We start from the raw sequence: 22,789 nt of genomic DNA, 5'->3' as shown, positions 1-22,789 counted from the left end.
AAAAGCTCAGGTTATCTTTTCTTCCACTGAGCAAAACGGTCCCGTCTTTTGTAACCTGCACAGCAGAAGAGCCACACCTGATGGTTGCATTTATTTCTGATAGATTTCCTATTGTCCTGTCCATGGCCATTTAAAATAAATCTTGGATTTGTTCCACTTTTATGATTCTCAATTTCTTTACTTTTATTTTAATATAACAAATAAGTAAAAGGTTACAAAAGTAAATAAAAGTAAACATTTCACCAGACAGTGTTACTTTCAGATTTATTACACAACTTGTTTAAACATTCCACAACAATCATGCAGGAATAAAATGGGAATTATACAAAGCTTTACACGCTTCTCCAATCACACTTCAGGAATAACTGGACTTCTGATCATTGTCTCAAAAACACTCAAAATGTGAGGTAATTTTTAAAAATCATTATCTACAGACGAAAGACCGTGTGTTGACTGAATGCCGAAGAGGGTGAAAGAAACAAAAACACTCATTATAGGGTAATGAAGTCAGCAATTAACTATACATAACTGTGCACTGCGTCAGCATTGAGTTCATTTGGAATATTAAAGTTTAAAATGCCAGGAATGTCAACAAATGCACCATCAATTCCTTATCCCTTATTTGATGTCCTCCTTAGAAGTAAAAAAAAATTACACATCAGAAATTATTAACATAACACCTTGTCCTTTTTTCTTTTGTACATCAATTCTACAAAAGAAATAAAAGCTACAGTAAAACAGACGCACAAACAAAGTCAGGGCGCTCTGGGATCATTGGACATTTATCATTTCATTCCCTTAAATTCTTACCATTCAGAGAAAATCTGTAAAGGTGCAGAAAGTGTCTTACCTAAATTCTGACTTTGAAAGGTCAAATACTTGAGAGTCAATCATAACTACCTCAGCCTCAGCATATATCTATACTTAAAAATATCAAAGCTTGAGATAATTAAGATAACGGTTGTTATAATTACCTTCTGTTCTTTTAACGCCTGTAACACAAAAAGCTTCCTGTCTTTTTTTTAAGAGCTGAAACATGTTTTGGGGTTTTTCCTTAGTTGCATACACTATACACACTATATGAACAAACGTATTGAGCCACAACTTTCAGTCTTTCAGTCTCATTGCCACAGGTGTGTAAAATCAAGCACCTACCCACACAGTCTGCCTTTTGTGAAAGAATGAGTCATTCTGAAGAGCTCACATTCAAGCGTAGTGCTGCGGTACCTCTGCAACAAGTCAGTTTTCATGCTAGATATATTCAACAATCAGCTGTAAGTGGTTTTATTGCAAAGTGGAAGTGTTTAGGAACCACAGCAACTCAGTCATGAAGTAATAAGAGCAGAGGAGGCATAGTGTTTAACAGTCAGCAACGCTCTGCTGACTCTGCCGCGCTCCAAAGCTCCTCTAGCATTAACATCCTGAGTTCAATTCCACCATCAGGCCGGGGTCTTTCTGTGTGGAGTTTGCATGTTCTGCCCGTGTTTGCGTGGGTTCTCTCCGGGTACTCCGGCTTCCTCCCACTGTCCAAAGACATGCACTTGGGGATAGGTTAATTGGTTAATCCAAATTGCCCATAGGTGTGAATGTGCAAGTGAATGTGAGTGCGAATGGTTGTCTGTCTCTGTGTGTTGGCCCTGCGACTAATTATTGGAATTCAATCCAGATAACAGTTTCCCCCTTACTTGCTAAAAAAAACGCATATGAGAGCTAGCTAAGCTCTTTCAATAAAAAATTGAATATGCCTGATGAGGGTTTTTTACACATAATCTGGGTGTTTGGCGTTAAATACTGTTGTTATTAACAGATTTTAAAAAACGCAAAGTTTCCAAAACTCCACTGTCTATGTGCAAATATCTAGCTTTTAGCCGCTAATAGCAAACTAGCAAGATGTAAAAGTCTATTGGAGCTGCTAAAAGTGAACAAAGCTAATTGTGTGTGTGTGTGTTCACTTTTTCAGTAAGTTGCAGATGTTATAAGAACAGAAGCTACCCAGAAGATTGAAGAGCAGTAACAAAAAGCCATATGTCACAGCTTTTACTAAAAGGTGACTTACACATGTTATAAGCAACCTTAACATGTCTTCAAATCTCCCTAAGTCACTGCGAGCAAACTTCACAATAGCCATTGTGTATGCTCTTATTTATGCTTTTCCTGCTGTGTCATATATCAAAATGTCTGCTGTGGGAAAAGCTCCCCAGTTTTGTTGATCCTATCAGGGTTAGAAACAAATAATAACAATTTAATAAACACTTTAGCCACAAATACTGTGTAAAAAAAAAAAAAAGGTCAGATCATGAGAAAAACAGGCACCATATCCACCATAATCTCAATGGAAAATATCAGGTAAATATCAAACATGACTATATAAGAATTATGGATAAAAAGAAGTCTAATTTTGAAGCATATAAATAGAAAACAATGAAAAGTAAAGTTTGTATTATCAACGTGTACTACTTTACAGTGTGCTCATTAAACACATACTCTCCCAGATGTAACAATGTAACGATGAAGCCAAACAATCATATTTTATGGGTTAGTGGTTTGTTTGTTTTTTAACTTCCATTTCCATTTTCATGCGCCGGCTGTTTTGTGAGGTTGTTCGAGTATTTTTAGATCAAGTCAGATGAGATCATATTCTTTGGTAAAAGGAGGGTGAAGAGGATGTTTGTATGAATTACCTCTGATAACACTACGCACGTCAACAAACCAATGATAAAAGGCCTTATACACAAGTTTAAAAATACAATGATAAAAAGTGATAGTATCAAAGTTTCCACAGTACAATACATACAACAGATTATTGCACCAAATGTAACTATTATAAATGTTATAGCAGAGCGACTTAGTGACACTGTTTCACTTTCTCCACTCTCTGGATTTAAAGCCACCCATAAATGAATAATACAATTAAAAAGCGAATGTTCAGTAGGGAACGTTTTAAAGACCAAAAATTATTATTTGCTGAATGATTAAGTAAAAAAATTATAGTGGCAAGTAGTTACATAGCCAATCGGTCATTTTGTATCAAAATTCTCATTAACTATATGTGTATTACACATGTTGTAAAGTCACAAATATTAAACCAATAAAGCTTTGTGCATCTTACATTTACACTAAACTGGCATTTCAGAAAACATCGCTTTCACCTACGGTCGGCTTCAAGTGCGTTACAGGGTAATGGTAATATACCTAAAAATGCACAATAAATACTAACCTTAAATAATAAGCATGATTGGACTTTGTCATCACTTAAAAAATAATGAGCTGCTTAAACTTTTCCTTTAGGAAAGTTACATTTTAAGTGATGATTTTAAGTGATGATGCTGTGAGACTCACAGCAGTGATGGTGTGATCACCAAATGTTGCTATCAGCTCGTCTTTCCTCTGGAGGAACAGCGCCCTCTCTCTGCAGATTTCCCACTAAAACCTAGAGGCCTGTGGTGGGAGAAAGCCTTATTAGATGGTCTGATTTGTTTACTTTCAGCATTTTGTCCATACACTGCCTGGCCAAAAAAACAAATTTTACAAAGCAAAAAAAAAAGAAAAATTTTCATCCATCATTTTTCATCCAAGTATGTTGGAAGGGTCAAATTATTGGCCTCTTTCAGGCAAAGAAAACAACTAAAGAGACTGATAAACTACTAAAACCGGGTAGGGGCTTTCCAAGTTCTCATTACAATAAGGCAGTAAGCACAGAGTAAAAAGAACAGGACTAAACAAAACCACTCGTCAATGAAAGGGTAGAAAAGGGTTCAATTTGGTAGGAAGTATAAAGATTGGACTCAGCAGTGGAAAAATTGCCAGATTTAACCCTTTAACGCCTATTGTTTCATATTACATACATTCAGTTTTTTGTGAGTTATATCATCAGTGTGATTTTTTTTCCCAATAACAAACCTAAAAAAATTAATTTTTAAGTATTTTCTTTGAAGCCAGATGTAGCAAACACAATATAAATTAAAAGTCATATATAGAAATTAAAATGTAATTCATTTTTCAAACAAATTTGCTAGATAGTTCAATAAACTCTCCATTTTCAAAAAATTCAAAGAACTTTCTAGCAATTATTTCATATTTCAGGCTTTCATAACCCTGCAGGAGCATGCAACTGTGTATGTACAAAAACGTGGTGACGCTGCATAAGCTTATCGAAACAATGCCATGGTGAATGCGAGCTGTCATCAAAGCTAAAAAGGCAGTGCAAGATATTATTAGATTTTTTTTGACAGGCAGTGTATTTTCTGATCTGTGAGCAAGGATGCCAATAAGACTTTTGAGTCTTTAGCTGGGTAAAAGTGTTTAACTTTTAAAAGTCATATCATTCGAATTACATTCAGCAACACATTCATAGCAGATGAGATTCTGAATATCTGTGAATCTGTTCACTATCTTGGGACAAATGTAACACTGACGCAAGATTTCATTATTTTACACCAACAAATGGACCCTGTGGTTTGACACAAAACAAGAACACAATAATAGGTAACAGATTTTCCTCTACAATGTGAGCCTTTTAGAATAAAGCAGTGTACCCTTTCTCTTACTTTATACTGACATCTACACACTAAAAACAGTCACACGGGTTTACATTTTGCCGTAGGAGTGATAAATGCAAAGCTAAAAATGAAGCTTTTAGATCAATATAAGGACATTTAAGCTGCGTTTCAAACACAAGTGCCTCCTAAAAACGAAACAAAACATGTCTAAAAGTTGTTCCAGAGCAGGAACAGTGAGGAAGGTCATATTTTTAAATGGGCATGTTGCTTTTTTAAGACATTAAGTTTGTCGTTCTTGTAAAAGTAAGCTGTGTAGAAAAAGAGCGCATTTTAAAAAATGATTATTTTGGTATTTGTGCTGAAATTTGCAAAAGAATAGCAGACAAAAGCAGAGAGTGGAGAAACAAGTCCCACCACAAATAAGCCAGCAGGTTGCTGGGACTAGCTAGTGGCTGTGAAGAGTGATCAAATACAAAAACACCATCCATCCAAATGTCTACAGCTTCTCTGTGCCGAATATGTAACAAAAAAGGCAACCACAGTCCACATTAGCCAATTTGTAGCAAGTCATCAGAGACGAAGAGTGTTGCTGTGAAGGTGTGTACATTTTTTTTTAAAGTTTTATACTTTTAGTTTAAAAAAATACAAACAAAACCTTAGCTGAATAACAATGATCTGCATGTTGAGTCAGTGGTTTTGCATGCAAATAATATGTAGATATTTTGCAATGTGACATTTAGAGAATAAAATCTGTTTTTAGGAGGAATTCCTTTTTTGTGTTACATGAGGAGCTGAGTGGAACTGGATCGGTCAGATTTTAGTTCTTGGATGCTGGATAAATATTTAGATTTCTACTTTTGAAGTGCCACTGAGCAAACCACTAGACTACCAACCTTTCCTCTATAACTATATTTCTTTACTTCCTATCAACCTGCCTGTTTTTCATGACGGCAGCTCATTTAAATTACAAACTGTAGTTCAGCAATAATGTCCTTGTTTACATCAAACAAGATTTTGAATTGTTTCCATTAGAGGTTTCCTCGATAATTTAAAAATAAATGATCAACATCACATCATACATTATTGTGTAGCTGTTCTTATTCTATGCTTTTGCATGGCTATGGTTACACACTCTCTTGCGAACTCCATTTATTTGGAGATTTAATTAAATTGCCTCAAAAGAAATTATGCAATAGACAACGGTGTAGATGAACTTGCAAAATTGCAATAATATTGTCGTTATTGGCAATAATCGTGAAGAGAAAATCTGACAGGACAGTCCAAGTTTCCAACATTTGTTGGCGTTAAAATGCTACATGTAACACTCTAAGACTTAACTACCACAGTAGCTGCTGGATAAAAGCCTCTTGTTCAATGAATATCTGGTATTTTTTTCTCCCCAGAAAACAGATACAGCAATGTGTACACTGTGTAGTGAAACCTTTCGCACACTATAGATCTCTAGCACTGAAAAACAGTAATTTTATCAGGTGGCAGGCACACAAAAGACACAAACACGAATAATAGAAAAATCCTCCCCTCTCTCTGCCACACAGCAGACTAGGAAAGTTTGCAATCACCCTCAATATGTGGCAGGAAACCTGTGCGTGTCTGTCTGTTATTCCAGAGACGAAGGGTGAAGTAGAAACGGGGTACAGGCTTTACTCATTAGCGGGCTTCTCTTTGCAGGAAGGTTCACAGAGGATTTCTTTGTGTGGTAGTGGATAGGGGAAAGCTGCTCCGCTGCAAGTGCTACTGTGAACCAGTTTGTTGAGGCGAGAGAGGCCCTTGATGCTGCCAGGAGGCCTCCCGGGGCTGACCTTATACCCTGCCGCTCTGGTCGTACCGAGCGGCCTTCCAGGACTCGTCTTGAACCCGGCAGCTCTGGTGGTGCCGAGTGGTCGCCCTGTGCTGGTTCTATAACCAGCTAGCTTGGTGGTTCCCAAAGGCCTCCCACGTCTGCCCGTCTTCCCGACAGACTTGTTCTTCTTCTTGGCATCATCTGTTGCTTGATTGGTGTTTTTTAACCCTGCTAGCTTTCCAGACGAGCGGGGGTCACCCCCAAGAACTTCCTGTCTCTGGCACACCATGGGCTTGTGGCTCTGGGTGGGTAAGGCCATGGGAGCCAGTGTCATCTGGAGGGATGATGGAGGGGGAGGAGGGTAGAACTTGCTGGCCTGTGAGGTGCACAGGTCAAAGTGAGCAGTGGGGTGGTGGCTGTCCTCTGCTAGGCATGACGGCCTGCTGTTCATGCAGAAGTCACTGGTTGTCACCTGGCGCATCATCTTCTGTTGGGGGTTGGAAATAATGCATCATCACTCAAACATCAGGACTAATGTTTTCTGGATAGTGCCATGTCAGGTTAAAGTTAAAAAACAACTCTGCAGTTGAAACTGATCATACCCATATTTGCATGAAGACAAGAAACATGGGAACACTAAGACTTCAGTGAAATATTCTGAAAGCATCATCTGGTCTAATCCAGATCTACACACGGTGGGTCTAATCCCATCCCAACAGATTATTCTCATAAGAAAGGTCAAGAAAGGGTGCTGCTTATTTCTGAAGTGAGCTTCACTTTTGTGCTGCTGGTCAAAGTTCAAATTTAGTGTCAGCGCTAAATATTAAGGGCTCATTACTGCCACGCTGACAGTAGAAGGCTGAAAGCATCTACTATGACCAAGGGGCAACAATGACCACATTGCACACTGAAAGGGGAAACTTCAAAGTGCATGAAGGTGGGAGACGATGCTATATCTGAACCATTTTAACAGAAGAAAGGACTTGAGGATTGTTTTGCTCTGCAGAGAAGGAGCAGCAGCATACTGTAATGTGGCTGTGTGCTGAAGTCGAGGTTATTACAGCAAACAAACTACACAATAACTGTTGTCTCATGGTGTTTGTACTATAAGATAAAGACCCAACAACCAGACCTCAAATAAAACGTAGACTCAAAAAGAAAGGCAAACTAACAGAAACAATAATGGACTTACAAAAGTAATCCACAATATTGAGTAAATATGCTTAGTCTTAGTTAACTTGCACTACTTCTAAGCACTTTGTTCTCCAATTTCTCTTGTTTCTTATTTATTCCTGCTGTCTTACCCTTTATATTTTGTTCCTGCACAGTTGGCATGGAGGACTTATAACTTAGTTCTACATGTACAGTGACAATAAAGGGCTATTTTATTTATTTTCAGCCTGAGGAGGCATTGGTTAATCTGTTGGGTTGTTTGTTTGTTTGTTTTTATTATAATGACTGTGAGTCAACTGCCTTCACACAGTGTTGTCCTTGTTTTATAATACCAGCTTTGAACTTCCTAATCTGCCTTCAATAATAATTAGCACGGAAACATACAAAACTAAACTAAAAGTAAACAAGAAAAACAAGCAAATCCACTCTGAAACTAAACAGAATTAAAACCAAATTAGAAATTTGGATTCACACCCTTCATGTAACAACAACAACCCCTAAAAGTTAAAAAACATTATTGTTATTATTACTACTACTACTACTACCTATATAACCAGGCAAATACCCTTCATATAACAACAAAAAAACAAGTGCTGAAACTATTAAAATAAACAAGAAAATCCCCTGAAACTAAACAGAATTAAAAGTAACTTATTAGAAATATTGAAATAACAATAAAAAAATACAAAAACTATAGATCTCGATGAAAAATGCTTTGTTTAGAAACTCAAGTTCACATCTAGTTCGCTTGTTTACACGCAGACTTTCTCGTGTTAACTCGACCATGAAAAGCTGTTTCATAATTTAACAAACAGCATATGATTACATACGTCCCATAAACAGCTTCGACCTTAAGAATAAGGATAGACCTCACCAAAGTGGTGCTGAAGTGCCTTAGAGCAAGACCTCTCCTCTCGCCGGTCATAAAACCGCGTTAGACTGAATGCATTTGGCTGCTTTGCACACTTTAATTACAGTAATGAAGAGTGTAAATGGAGTGAAGTAAAGAGTGCACACAGCTGCTGTCGCCTTTTCTGCAGAGGAAACGGGACGCAGGGAGGTGTGGACTTTCACCATCACACACGCCACACTGTCAGTAGTAATATTCATTCACAAAAAACAAAATGCACATGGATTCCGCATCTTTGCATTCAGACAAAACCTCCAGCTCTCCGTTAACGAGCAGCACCGAGGGCTGAACGTAGCCTCGTTCCTGGCCCGAATAACGGGCTTTTTTTTTTTTTAAGAGACACAGAGACTGGTTTACTCTGTTTACAACATGGCAGCTGACCGCGGACAGAGCTGATTTATGTGCTCGCATTTGAGCCGCATAACGAATCTAAATGCCCCTCCGGAGACCCGCGTTAGCGCTAACGTTACTGTACCTCGATTGTTCGCAGATCTCGGAGCAGAAAGGGTTAAGGAGCAAAATGATCTTTCATCCCCCTCAAAGCGCGAGTCGATCCATTTTCCAGAATATTTTCTCGCCACAGGACATCGGTTCGCTAACACACGATCACCGCATCGGGTAGTTTCGACGCGAGCGACGATGAGAGGTGAGATGTGGTCAGCTAGACGGCTCCTTTTTTCATCTCCCAGCTCCAGCGGTTTGGATAAGAAACGCAGCCATTTTCCATTAAAAATTAATAAGACAGCAGCGCAGTCTGAGCATGCGCACAACAGCAAACTGGGGATGTGAAGAGGTTATTCTCCTTCCCCTCCTCCTGAACTGCTTTCACGACGGAAAACGCTTTTTTTGTCTCTCAAGTCCTGAAAATTCTAATTTTCACCAAACAAGCGAGAGTAAAGGCTCAAAAAACGACTTTATTTTTCAGATTATTATCCTGAAACCGAGCCATGAAGCAGTTTTAATGCTCACCAAGCATCACTTCCCACCACTGATGAATAATATACAAAGAACTGCTATTAAATAATTAACATTAGCAGTCTGAACAAATACGAAGCACCTTAACAGACTGGAAACAAGTTTATTTTCTTAGCAACATTGTTTTCTTGGGATCTTTCATAAAGATGATGGTTGGTGTGGTGTTCCTACATAAATGTGACTAAAAACATCTTATTAATGAAACCAGGTCTTATACTTAAAGACATATTGTGGATAGTTCACTGCAGCATTGTGCTGGTTTGATGGTATAAAAATCATTGGACATATATATGTGTGTGTGTGCGTGTGCGCGTGCGTGCGTGGGAGGGGGGGGAGGGGGGTCAAAAATGCAAACAAACAAAATGCAACTAAAGTTGGACACATTACAAAAAATCTTGACTAAAATATTCTTCAACAACTTGGATGAAACTGTGGAGATGAGGAATGGAAGCTCCTCCGGTGTGCCTCGGTTCATCCTCTACAGCACTTTGTACCGGCCTTTGCTCGTCGGCTGGTAGGAGTTTTGCTGGGGGGGGGGGGGAAAGAAAGAAACGGGAAATAAAATTAAACATTTTCGGCATAAAGTCACTGCATAATAAGAGTGGATGACATGTTTTAACATGTGTGAGCAAAAAGATACTTACTAATCGGATGAGCTCTTCCTTGATTAGCCGTGTAATTTCTGTTTTGGCTTTCTGCACAGCCAGTTCATTTGCACCTACAACACAAATAACATGTTAATATTCAGTATAGGCTGCTCTGTTAAGGAAACTGGACACCCCATTAGGAAATTCATTGCCTTCGAGGTAATTAAAAAAAAAAATACCAAAAGGGAGGGAGGAGTTGTATTTTGCAAGAGGCACTTTTAACAGCATGATTTAAGCCAACAAAAGCTTTTTTTCCTTCTTTAAAACTTGAAAAGTCAAGATTATCTGCTCCGTGTGATAACTAGTTTATAAACTTCCTGCGTTGTGCTGTTCTCAAGTTATCATGTTCATTGTTCGTGTTCACTGAACCTTAGAGTTCAGCAATTGTACAGCTGCCCTAAAAATATCTTGTTATATCAGGTGTCAGGACTTTAAAAAAAAAAAAAAAGGACAGACGTTCTTTGACACATACTCTCAATAGCCAGGTAGATCTTGCGCTCTCCTTCCTTGGGCTCTTTGCCTGGAGGGAAGTACGTTCCTCTGATGGTGATGGCAGCTTCAGAGTATTCACCGATCCTCTGCAAAGCTTCTTTAGATGTCACCTTCCACCTGGCAGTCTGAGGGAAGGAAGAAAAGGAAGATTTTATAAGCCCTTTTTTGTCTGCTTTATGTTCAGAGGAAGAAACAAAATACTTTGGGATTCTTGATTGTTAATCAGTCGTGACAAAAAACACAAAACGCTCAGTTTAAGCATCTGTCATCTAAAAGATAAGCCCCTCTCCCGGACAAAAAGCATTTGTATTGAGCATAAACATTTTGCCAAAAATTAGAACAGCTTAGCTTTTTTAATCAGAGATTAAAAGAAAGTTATTTTCTTAGTAGCTTAAAGAAGTCGAGGATTTTAATGTCAAGTATTTTTAATAGATGGATTTGCTTAATTTTCCACTCAAATTTGCATATGTTAGACTTTACATCATGATGCACCAACTACATGCAAGAGGTGGATTTTAAAGGAGTATAACAGGAATGACTACTAGGCCCTCAGGTCTCCAGCTGTCTGCATCCGTGTTCGCAATGGAGAATAATCAAGACTTACGTGTAAGCAAATCAGGAACACACATTCACAGATGTTTTAAAAAAAAAGTACAAATGGCTTTCCAACTTTAAATCTGAAATTGCATTGCTAAAAAAAGCGACAGTGTAAGTCTTACATAAACACTTAGAGAAACAACGTCTATGCTAGAAAAACTTGAACGCGTTTCACTTGAAACCACAACCAGGAGATGGGTTTGGTGTGGTGTGAAAATCACTAAAAAGAAAGCAAAGAAAACACTCAAAGACGTGTAAAGTGGAACTTCTGGTATGTATGGGTAGAATGCCTGCAGACTAAAAAGTGAGCAGACTCTAAAATGGGAATCATCTCTCAGTTTTATAGGGGTTTTAGCAACGTTCACTCAACACAACGTATAAAAAGCAAGATGAGAGAAGAAGGAGGTCTTACAATAATGCAAAAAGAATGACAGGATATCTGTGCATTTGGCAGGAAAAATAACTTTTGAAGGAATTTTGCTGGATTTTTGTTATTGCTCCCCACATGAAAGTACACTTTAATAATAGTAAATCTGGGTGTTGGAGGAATTGTGGCTCCCAAACTGCAGAGCATTATGTCTGCTGGGAATGTCAACACATGCAAAACTACTGGATGGAAACAGACAGGGTGTGACAGGGTGGATCGTCAACACTCACATATGACCTTATGTCTGGATAACTTTCCACCAAAGGAATCAATAAATAATCATATTGATGATGTTGTTTTATCGCCTTATGATGTATTATGATCCTTAGATTTCCCCATTACGCATTCGTTATTTATATACAAATGTATGGCTAACCAGGTAGCTGCAGGTTAGTCTTACATGTCTGTAAATTTGTTGAAAAGTTTTAAATAATAATAGTTTTGGGGTTTTTTTCTTTCTTTTTTTTTTAAAGTGGGCTTGAAAAACAAAGGGAGCAATAGTAGAGCTCCGTTTAACAGGAAGTAGTCAGGAAAAAAAATGCAAAAGCAAAAGTTTGTTTTATGTTTTGATTTGTCTTCTATTTGGTCTTTTACTCATTTTTAAGTCCTTACACGGCCTTGCCCCACACGACATCTGAGCTGTTTTATTTCCCAGTTGCTCAAATCAGCAGACCAGCTGCTCCTGGATGTGCCGAGGACACAGTGGAGGCTCGGGAGAACAGGGATTTGCCATGGCGGCTCCCAAACTGAGGAATTCTTTGCTGTTAAAAAGACAGGCCTCTTCACTACCAGTTTGCGCTTATGACCCACCTCTTCATCTTGGCTTTTCCCAAGTGTGAGATGTTGATTTTACGTTTTGATTTTAAATTTTTACTCGTGTTTAATTCTGTCTTGATGCTTTTATTTTACATTGTAATTTTAATTCTATTTATTTTATTCTAACATATCTTTATTTTTGTATCCTGAGGTTTTATCAGTGGTTGCTGTTTTTTAAAGTGCTTTAAAGGAAGTTGGCTTGGCTTATCAGCAGCACGGGCTAAGCTAACAATCCAACAACAGCACAAACAGAAATAAGCTAGCATGCAGACAGTTGATCCCCATATTTTTGACACAGACCCCTGGTGACAATACACAGCAACAACATCCAGATTCATGATTCCTTCCCTATGCTGTTTTGGAGAAATGACTTAGTCGAGTTAAACTACTGAAACCCAGCGGCTGTGAAAAGAAAACCTGAGTCCAAAAAACAAAGAGCAAAAATAAAACTGATCCTTGCTGAATATTTCAGTACAGCCCTGCGCTGTGTGCCGCTGACCTGAGGGAAGTCGTTGATCTCCAGCTCCTCTTCATATCTCCTGACTGTCTCAGCCTGCTCAGCCGCCTGCCGCTCCTCCTCCAGCTTCTCCACCGGGGTGTAGTTGAGCTTTGCATTGATCTTTTCTGCCAGCTGCTCTGCGATGGTTTTGGCTGACACTGAGGGGGTCATGATGGTGCCGCCCCGCAGGATGGCGTTGGTTGCCTGCTGCATTACATCCTGTAGACACAGAGTAATTGTAATTGTCACAATGCAAACAAAGTTTTAATTACTAGCTGAGGTCCTAGGATTTTTGTGGGTACTAAGTATTGGACACAATAAAAATTAAACCTAAGTGGTTAGTCTGAAAAATCACAAGTCCAGCAATCTCAGCTGTGTCATGAATACGTGCACAACCGTCCACTTCACGGTGGCACTGGAGTCTTGACGTACCTGAGCCTCAGCGCCCAGGTTCTTCTGAGCGTTGATCTTGAGCGCCAGCCTTTTGGCCATTTCCAATTTCTGGATGTTACCAGCAGACGTAGGCCCGAGTCCTGGCAAACCTCCGGGGGCAGCCGCTGTGGCGGCAACAGCTCCAGCTGGACCAGCAGCCGTGCCCGGAGCAGACAGATCCTTCACCCTCTTCTTGGAATTAAACATACTTTCGATTTGCTCCTCAATCTAAGAAGGAATAACAGTTAAACATGTTTAATAATAATAGAACTGCAATTAGAGGACAAAAAAAAACTTGAAGCCAAGCAGCTTAGCAGAGGTAAGTAAATAATTTAAATTAAAAAATTTAAATCTCCATTATTTAAAAGTTACTCACATCCAGGGCTCCGTCCTCATCGTCAGAGTCCTGCAAACCGAGAGCAGCTTTCTGCAGCTTCTTCCTCTCATTGGCCAGAGCATGCTCAGTCTCATCAAACTTGAAGCCTTTTCCTGAGAAACCACTGCTGCTCTTAATGGTCTTACCCTCCTGCACAGAGCAAAGGGAGGAAAGAAAGAAGCTTTCAAGTTTGTCACATTGTTCTTCTAGATCCTTTTCAATCTGCTTACTAACTGAGACACCAAAGATCAAATTTTATCCCAATTAATGTTAAGCATTTACAATATAAGAAAACAATAAACAAATGAAATACGAAGTATAGAAGCAACAAACTAGCACCATGTAACTGCAAAGAAAGCATAAAAATGAACATGATATTTAAGCTGATGCATTACATGTGCAGAAAGACGTTGCTAATACCTTCAGAAACTTCAACATACGTTTCTGCCTGGCAGTAAGTACTGCTAAAATATACGATTGCCTACTGCGGGTCTTTATCTTACCGCTTTTTGTTGGTCTTTGAAAGAGGCCCAAAGCTGCTCCAGTTCTGGTGGGACCGGAGAGCCCGACAGCTCCAGAGCTTTAATGATATCGCCAGCATAGCGAACCTGATCCTCCGTGATGAACGTGTAGGCGTATCCCTGAGAAGCAAATGTGTACAGATTTAAACATGATTACCACCAAAAACAAAACACCCCAAATGTCAACACAAATTTCCTAGTTTTTGATGTCTAAAATTAAATGAGCTCCCTTTAAAGGGGCTGACCTTGTTGCCTGCTCTGCCCGTGCGCCCGGCCCTGTGAACGTAGTCCTCGTAGTGGTTGGGACAGTTGTAGTTGACCACCAGGATCAGCTGCTTCACATCAAGGCCTCTGGCTGCCACAGAGGTGGCGACCATCAGACGACACGCTCCATTCTTAAAATCGTTGATGATGCTGTCTCTGTCGTACTGATCGATTCCTTGGAGACACAGAATTACTAATTTGTAGTAAATGTGGCCATAACAGAACAGAAACCTAAAAATATAACTGACAGATATAAAACTGACTGATTGTATATTCACATTAGGAGGACAAAAAAAAAATATGAATTCATGTGGTTTGATGAGACTTTTTAATATTCCTGGTCGTTGTTTAAACAGACCAGATCATCCCAAATACCTGAAATTGAAAAGTGATTGACAATCTGCTAGCCAATGAAGATTCAATATGATGAAAAAAAAAAAACAAAAAAAAAAAACTAATGAGGCTTCTAAATGAGACTTGAGAAACCAGAGGGTGATGTCACAGTAGCTTTGTTATTCATCATATGGCTGTCAAAGTCAAAGTGTGGCTCACTACCTCCATGTAAAGACATGCAGGGGTACGAGGCTTTCATCAAGTCTTTGAGCAGTCCGTCTGCGTGCTCCTGTTTGTCCACAAAGATGATAACAGATCCTTTTTCCTGGTAGTGACCCAGAATCTCCAGCAGCTTCAGGAATTTCTTGTCCTCATCGATTACTAGCTGCAGAAATAAAAACAGATACTTTTTAAAAAAGGGGGGGAATTAAAACTGAACTAGTAAGCAGAGAAACTGAAAGGGAAAGTTACTGTTTAGTGAGATGTAACATAAATGGCTTACCACGTGTTGCTCCACATCAGAGCAGACGACACTGCGGCCTCCCACCTGGATCTCCAGGGGCTTTGACAGGATCCTGCGAGCCAGCGCCTCCATGGCTCTGGGGAAAGTTGCTGAGAACATGACCGTCTGACGGTCTGGACGCACGTTGTCAACGATACGCATCACCTGGTGTGTGAATCAGAGGGGGAAAAAAATATATCTGAGAATTTTTGTCACTGAACATTTTCTTTTGCAGGTTCAAAGTTGATTTGTCCTGGCTTTATAAAACATTATTGTGACAACCGTTCCTCAAGTGCTAAACATTATACACTAAAAATGCTTCATTTGATGCTACTGATGCATGAAAAGCTGTATGTTAGTGTATGATCCCCCACCTGTGGCTCGAAGCCCATGTCAAACATCCTGTCTGCCTCATCCAGGACCACATATGTGACTCTGCGGAGGTTGGTTACCCGACCTACACATTAAGGAAGACGGGCATAAGGAAATCAGTTAAATATGAACAACGCCAAGGCTTAACAGGCATCCTGCCTTCTTCACATCACATGAAACTAGTCTAACAAAACACAGAAAAGCTTTTTCCATGATACAACTACTTGATACAACTGGACAATAAATCAAGGCATCCTAATTTCAGCACATTTTTCAAGTGGCCAGAGTTTTATTGCATTGGTATTTTAGGCTGTTCATTTCTTTGCTCGTCTTGCGTACCATCTCAGGGGCAACTGGGACCTGTAAAACATATAATACAAGAGATGGAGCCACATCAAGCACTATCTGAGCGAGCGCCTTTTCACCTACAAGGGAAACATATTACAGATTACCTCGCATGTGTGGAAGCAACAAGAAACCCCTTCTATCATACTAACTGCTACACACATGTAATAGCTACTTTCTAAGTACACTAATAGTGTTTTTTTCACATTTCTATGCAAAGGCTCAGTGCTGCGCAGGACTCTACAATCATATTTACTCCCAGAAGCAGCACATTAAGTCAAAATAACCTGACATGATGCAAAACTCTGATATAATACAGTGCATACCCCTGACCACCTTACATCCATGTTATGATACACTTATCAAACATTACGATTGTTTCCTGCTTTAAGTCAGAGGAACCGTGGAGGCAGCACCAGGTCCACCTACCTGTACTTGGCCTGAGCTTCGGGAATAACACATCAGTCTTGTAGATATGAGTGATCCCAAAGGTGGTCAAATAATGCCAACAGTTTAGTAAGTAGTACTGATTTGGTTCATTATGTACTGTATCATACTGTTTAATCCATGCAAAGCAACAAGAAAAGGCATCAAATGAGCAGATTTGCATTTATGTCCTATAAGGATAGAGAAGCGACACGACCAAGAGTGATGAACTCACCGCTGTTGGCCCCCAACATGTCAATCATTCTTCCTGGTGTGCACACGATGATCTCAGCTCCTCTCTTCAGCTCAGCGATCTATAATACAGAAGGCAGCGTTAAGGAAAAACACACATTTTCTTTCTGTTACAGGAGTTTTGAGGGAGGAACAATGTCCAGAATTTAAACACTTATAATACCAACACAAACACAATAAAGTGATTATGGTGCACGAGGAGCGTATACAATAATGAGCAACTTGAATTTGGAAGTTTCTGCTACTGGGTCTCAAATCGGTGTTTCCTCCAAACCTTTTCAAAATTCTTCAAATTATTTTACAATATATTTTTTAAGAAGTCTCAGCCATGCATGTTTTTGTTTAAATATATACAAGAATTGCAAAATAGTCTAGAAGACCAATTTTAGGTAGGTATTTTATGCCGTTATTTGATAGTATAAAAGGTAGACGCGGCCACAATGTCGTCACCTGCTGTTTGGTGACGTTCAGTTTGACATCACCACCTTGGTGTTTTGAAATTAGATGTGAAAAGTGAGACTCAAACTGAGGATATCACCACCTGGTAAACAGCCTGGATAATCCAAGTCGTTAGCCAGTGAACATAACCTGGATATTCCTCCTTTCTGACTACGAATGGCCATCATTTAGACTAAAGTCTTCAGGAAAGTGCTTACAGGTAACAGAGTAAAGGAAACCAAGGTCTGTTATAGCACAGACTCTACTACTTAAAATCTTCTTGCAATTGGAGGAATCACCCCCTTGCTGCCCATAAAAAGAAGCAGGTTTAATCTTCTACTCCACCTCAAAGTTAAAGTAGAATTTATTTATGGTTCAGCAGGGAGAGCTCGCTCACAATATGCTGGAAGTCCAGGGATGGCCCATCTACGGTCTACCTGCACAGAGCTTTTTGTCAATTGAGGCAGCGAACAAATAAGTGCTACAGCCGGTCTGTGGGCCACTCTTCTTGTGCTGTTGATATACAGTATTTTTTGACATGCACTACTGGCATTTTGGAGGACTGCATGGAAGTGTTTTGCAGTGGGTGAAAACCCTTCTCTCCACTCACTGTCCACACAGAAACATGTACATGGATGGAACAAGCGGAACCACAATTTGCTCTGAAGCCTGTGTTATACTGTCAATGTTGACAGTAGTCCTGTAAGCAGTTATTATAGCAGCAGTTGTTCTTTTGTTGTTGTTTGTTTTTTTAAAAACAACCTATTGTAGTTTCCCACACTATTACATCAACATCAGCCTGAATCATTAATGCAAGGCAGGATGGATCCATGCTTTCAAGTCGTCTATACCAAAATCTAACCCTACCATCCAATATATAAATCCATTTTTGGCTCTACTGAAAAGCATGAGCTGCTATTTCAGATGGACACCATAGGTCTATTAAACCTCTAAAATGATGTAGTTGTGCTACAGCGCACACTTACCTGTTCACTGATGCCCGTGCCTCCATAAACACACACCACCCTGAGTCCCAGCGGTTTAGAGAATTTCTTACACTCCTTTGTGATCTGCAGAGCCAGCTCTCTGGTTGGAGTCATAATTACAGCTGTGTAAAAGGGAGGAAAAACAGGATAATTGGATTGTTGTCGTTAGGAAAAAAAAAAGGAACAAAAGAAAAAAAACTTGACCATTTGGTCTTCATCTGACCTACAGTTGGATTCTGAACCCGGACTATGAAAAGCAAAGGAATCAGACAGGATTCATATGTTTTTATTTAAATGTGATCAAAAGATGAGTTTATTTATATTTTAGCGAGAAGCCCAAAGGAAAAATAAAAGTTCCTGTTGCTTACAGATTGGGCCCTCAGATTCCTCCAGGGGTCTCTGGTCCATGATGTGTCGGAACATGGGCAGCAGGAAAGCTATGGTTTTCCCGCTGCCGGTCTTAGCAATACCAATGAGGTCTCGGCCCGACATGATGGCAGGGATGGCCTGGGCCTGGATGGGTGTGGGTTTCTCATAACCGTGCCTTTAAAAGAAAACCATGAGCATCTTGTCAGAAAGAGTCATATGCAATCCCAATATATTAATTATATATTTGTGGCTAGTCTTGAGTGAATATGAATGGTCATATTTATTGGCTTATTAATGGATTTTATATAAAGAGAAAAGACTGCTCACTGCACAATGATTTTCAAACATGCACACACAGAGACACACTCACTTCTTCAGGGCGTTCAGGATCTTCATCGACACTCCACACTGCACCCATGTCTTGATGGGTTTGGGACAGCCTTTCCCTTTCACCGTGATGCCTTCCAGTTCCAGCCTGTACGCATTCACTTCTGTATTTATTTAAAATAAAGTAAATAAACAAATTGAATAAAGAGATTTTAAACAGGTAATTAAGCATGAAAAAGACAAGTCGTTTATCATAGAACAGATATGGTTTTCTCACTGACCTTCTGTAGTCATCTTGGCCAGCTCAGGGACCTCCACGTAGAAGTTTTTGCGGTACGATTCATACTGGATCTTTGTGTGGTCAACAGGCTCCAGGATCTTCCTTTGTTTGGTCTGGAAGCCTGTCAGAGCCGTCTGGAGATCAACCTCTTCCTCCTCTGATGAGTACTGTCAAACACATGAGCATCATTTTAGATTGTTAAAAGATGAGCCCATCAGCAGAAAGCAGATTAATTACTGAGGATCTCTGTTTCATTCATATCAGCTTCTCGGGCAGCGAGAGAAGAGGTTTAACCTTTATTATATAATCAAAGCAAGCATTAAAATCTCACCTCCATGGCATCCTGGTCATTCTCCATCAGCTCTCCCTTCTTTTTGTGCGTGTGAGGTCCTTTCTTGGTTTTAACGACTGTCACCACTTTGGTCACAGTCATTGCACCTTTCTGCAGAAGAAGAGAAGACACGCATATTCATCAGCAGAAGAACAAACATCCATAAAGGCAGCATCTGGTCTGACACTAGTAGATGATAAACCCAAAGCCACACGCTTCCAGTGATGAACACCTAAAGACAAAATGATAGCAACTACACAAACATCAGGAAAATGTTGACAAACTTCAATTGCATTTGAACATTTTTTCTAAGATTTTTAGTTCAGGTGTGTTTTTAGAGCTGATCCTAATGACTTTGGGGAGGGTTGGGCAATAAGGATAACACTGCAAAATGCGGGATTTTGTCCTCACCTTATCATTTCCTTTCATGGCTCCAATGTTGAACTTCTTCACTTCCTGTTTCACCTCCTCCATGTAGGCATCCAGGGGATCTATATCATCCTCCTCTGTCTGCTGCTCCATGGGAGTCTCCTTGTCCTTATCGTCATCACCCTCTTTCTTACCATCCTTTAACTCCTCTTGCCTTTCCCCTTTCCCGTCCGCCTCCTCGTCATCATCTCCCTCCATTACAGCAGAACCGTCCTCGTCATCGTCTGAAATGAAGAGTTAATTAAGATGCTGGGCAAAGATAAACCTATAGCAAGTATTGGTCAGTTAGCTGATAAAATTAAAGCAAATAAAGGGTGACTGATTGGTTTATCACACAGATAAAGTTTTGTTAGACACAGTTTAAACAATTTAAACTACTCGTGAAGTCCAAAGTAAAAATTCAACAGTGTTTCCTCCAGTTACTTCCTCACCATCATCGTCCTCCAGGCTCCATTTCTTGCCCTGCTTCATCTCCTCCAGTTCTTTCTTGATCTCTCCGATGTTTTCGATGGCCTTCTTCCTCTGCTCTTCCCTCCACTTCTCCACCCGCTCCTTCCTCTTCCTCATCTCCTCCTCCAGTTTGTTCTGGTCAAAGTCTTGCTGCATGAAAACAAAGGAAAAGCACAAATATTTTACTTCTCGTTATGTTCTTTACTTACTTGCTTATTATTTCAAACAAAGAGGCACTTTAAAGTTCTTTCTATGGGCAAAGAAAAACATGAAGAAAGGACAATGGCATTCAAGCTAGCAGAAATAAACATATCAACCAACTTACATCCTCAACCTTTTCATCTTCTTTCTCCTCTTTAATCTTTTTCTTTTCAGCTATTGGCTCCAGGGTGTCCTTCTCTTTGCTTTTAGCCCTGCAAGGGAAAAAGAAAATAAGACAAAGTGTAATAGATGGGATTATGGAATTGCTCAGATTAAGCAAACCATCCATCCAATTTCCAAGGTCTTCTATACCGTTCACCACTTCTAGAGGACAGTTTAATCTTTATAAAAATGGAAAGCTCCATATATTATATGGTGTTTTTTTTAACTGTCGCCAAGCTCTGAAAATATGCCTCACATCCTGGCTGCTGATAGCATCTTTACATGACTCTGCGTGCCAGCAAAAGAACACAGTGGAAGTACAGAGTAGAAGACTCTGTGTGTTTTCAATTTCACAGATGGGAATTTAAAGCCTCACTTTTCATCCTTTTTACTGCTCTTGCTGGGGCTACCAGAGCGGGACCTCCGGGCTCGGCTTCTGCTGCCCGACCGCCTCCTGTCTCGGCTTCTCGACCTCCTCCTCTCCCTGCTCCTGGAGCGCCTGGAAGCCAAAGGCAAACATATCACATGTAAAAGGACAAATCAACAGGGAGACAACAGTTTTGTCAGTTTCAGCTTTTTAAGTGTGCAGATGCGCATCTGAAAGGAAACCTCACAATAGCTTAATCATAATAAAACTGTATCATAAAAAAAGTGCATGAGAGTTTTCATTGTCTCGATTCAAAATGATTCTTCGCCATCACTGTGATTTTTATCCACTGTCCTACTGGATTTGCAAAATTCAACACATGTGAAAGTTTTAGTTCAAAAGAATTTTCAAATCAATGGATGCAATTCTACTGAAATTAAAGATAATTACCAGACAGAGCAACAGCAGTAAACAGTTTTGTTAAAAACTAAATTTGGCTTCTGTTCATCACCGTATAGCTTGGACATATAGCCTGTTGTTTTTTCCCCCCATTAAAGCAGGCTATTGTCTGATGATGTTTATCAAAGAGTTTTTGGTGGACTCTGTTGTCCTAATGTCTCTGAAGGAAGAAAAAAAAATTGAGAATGTGCCCCTCTCCAAGCAGACAATTGACCTTTTCTCATTGGCTCTGGACAAGAACTGTAATGTTTGCGAGTCAAGTTACTCATCTTTGCAAGTGGGAAAACAAAAGAGTGTGAGATTAGCGAGTGCCCCAGGAGTGATTTATTAACAGAATACCTGCATGCTGAAGCTGAAATGGGACAACAGGCAGGCTACAACCAAAACAATGTCAGACTTTTGAAACAGATGCAAGATAAAGTGACTGAAATGAACCCAGAACTGCAATTGGTATTGTTGCGTCGTATTATAGGTCAGGAAGTGTTGTGCAAGTCTGCAAGAGATGGTCATTCTGCCTGCATATGGTTGGAAAGTCAGTATTGTTACATCGGATCAAAAGAGTGACCAAAAACTTCAATTTGTGTTCAGGCTGTAAACACCAGAAGACTTCAGTCCACTTCAAAATGTATTTATTTACGTGTACACTTAAACTTAAGTTCAAACCACCACACACCTGGCTCGTTTTCTGTCTCTGGAGCGCGACCTGCGGCGATCCCGGCTCCGTGACCTCTCCCTCCGGCTCCGCTCGTCTTTCTTGGAGCGCTTGTCCGGGGAGCGACTCTTTGATCGGCTACCCGACCGTCCCCGAGATGCGGAACGTTTCCGGTAATGCCTGTTGATTAAAAAACACATGATATGAGAGATTAGCTCTTGGTTAACGTGCATAAACATCAGTACGCTTTTAGCCAGCATGCTAACGCTAATCTAAAATCGCTTCCTCAAACAGAAGTTAGTCACACTCGATTCACCAGCACCAGACTAACCGTAAAAGTCCAGACATACCTCGACTCACGTCCCATCTCGAACCCACGCAGATAAGTCTCGCAAAAAAAGTGAAATTAGTTCTCAAAAAATAAACGAGTCTTGCGCGTCGAGTGGATGTTTGTGTGTTTGAACCCGCACGTAAAAAAAGTGCGACTCTACAACTCCTGAACTCCACGGGTAAAAGGTTGCTGCGCCACCAAGTGGTGGGAGGTCAGAATACCCCAGCCTTATCACAGGCTGTGTCGCAGGGCTTTTCATTTGTGAGCGGTTCCCGAACTTTATGAAGATGATTTCATTTTCATTTATTTCACCTTATTCATCTCTTTATCTTTCGTGGAACTGAAACA

General features: G+C 39.9%; 2 protein-coding genes across 2 annotated transcripts; both read right to left on the bottom strand.

Moving 5' to 3' along the window:
- Positions 1 to 257: 257 nt before the first annotated feature.
- On the bottom strand, positions 258 to 9,139 carry lg10h5orf24 (linkage group 10 C5orf24 homolog). Its single transcript, XM_085421121.1, has 2 exons — positions 8,859 to 9,139; positions 258 to 6,787 (listed from the first exon to the last, which is right to left on the bottom strand). Exon 2 carries the CDS (start codon positions 6,782 to 6,784, stop codon positions 6,161 to 6,163), a length of 624 nt encoding a protein of 207 aa, XP_085277247.1. The 5' UTR covers positions 6,785 to 6,787; positions 8,859 to 9,139; the 3' UTR covers positions 258 to 6,160.
- Positions 9,140 to 9,277: 138 nt separating this feature from the next.
- ddx46 (DEAD (Asp-Glu-Ala-Asp) box polypeptide 46) lies at positions 9,278 to 22,620 on the bottom strand. The gene is made up of 23 exons (XM_085421120.1): positions 22,461 to 22,620; positions 22,132 to 22,290; positions 21,009 to 21,131; positions 20,595 to 20,682; positions 20,251 to 20,419; positions 19,802 to 20,043; positions 19,391 to 19,501; positions 19,061 to 19,226; positions 18,823 to 18,943; positions 18,452 to 18,627; positions 18,084 to 18,205; positions 16,643 to 16,721; positions 15,639 to 15,721; positions 15,265 to 15,429; positions 14,985 to 15,147; positions 14,411 to 14,604; positions 14,148 to 14,285; positions 13,645 to 13,794; positions 13,269 to 13,496; positions 12,837 to 13,055; positions 10,478 to 10,622; positions 10,003 to 10,076; positions 9,278 to 9,884 (listed from the first exon to the last, which is right to left on the bottom strand). The coding sequence occupies exons 1-23, from the start codon at positions 22,475 to 22,477 to the stop codon at positions 9,837 to 9,839; spliced, it is 3,180 nt and encodes a 1,059-aa protein (XP_085277246.1). The 5' UTR covers positions 22,478 to 22,620; the 3' UTR covers positions 9,278 to 9,836.
- Between the last annotated feature and the right edge of the window lie 169 nt (positions 22,621 to 22,789).

The sequence above is a fragment of the Rhamphochromis longiceps genome, linkage group LG10 (genome assembly GCF_057381845.1).
Source record: "Rhamphochromis longiceps isolate RC_006_pf linkage group LG10, R_longiceps_female_GT1.1, whole genome shotgun sequence".
Lineage (NCBI taxonomy): Eukaryota > Metazoa > Chordata > Actinopteri > Cichliformes > Cichlidae > Rhamphochromis > Rhamphochromis longiceps.
The sequence above is the reverse complement of the archived record's forward strand: the minus strand, read 5'-3'. Positions and strand labels throughout refer to the sequence as shown.

What these genes read in the sequence shown, in the direction of transcription:
- lg10h5orf24 (XM_085421121.1), bottom strand. Translation starts at nt 6,784, where the DNA reads ATGATGCGCCAGGTGACAACCAGTGACTTCTGCATGAACAGCAGGCCG.
- ddx46 (XM_085421120.1), bottom strand. An exon ending in GCACGGGCATCAGTGAACAG is followed by an intron (nt 16,722 to 18,083) that starts GTAAGTGTGCGC and finishes TCTGTATTATAG; the next exon opens with ATCGCTGAGCTGAAGAGAGG. An exon ending in CTGATGTGGAGCAACACGTG is followed by an intron (nt 15,148 to 15,264) that starts GTAAGCCATTTA and finishes TTATTTCTGCAG; the next exon opens with CTAGTAATCGATGAGGACAA.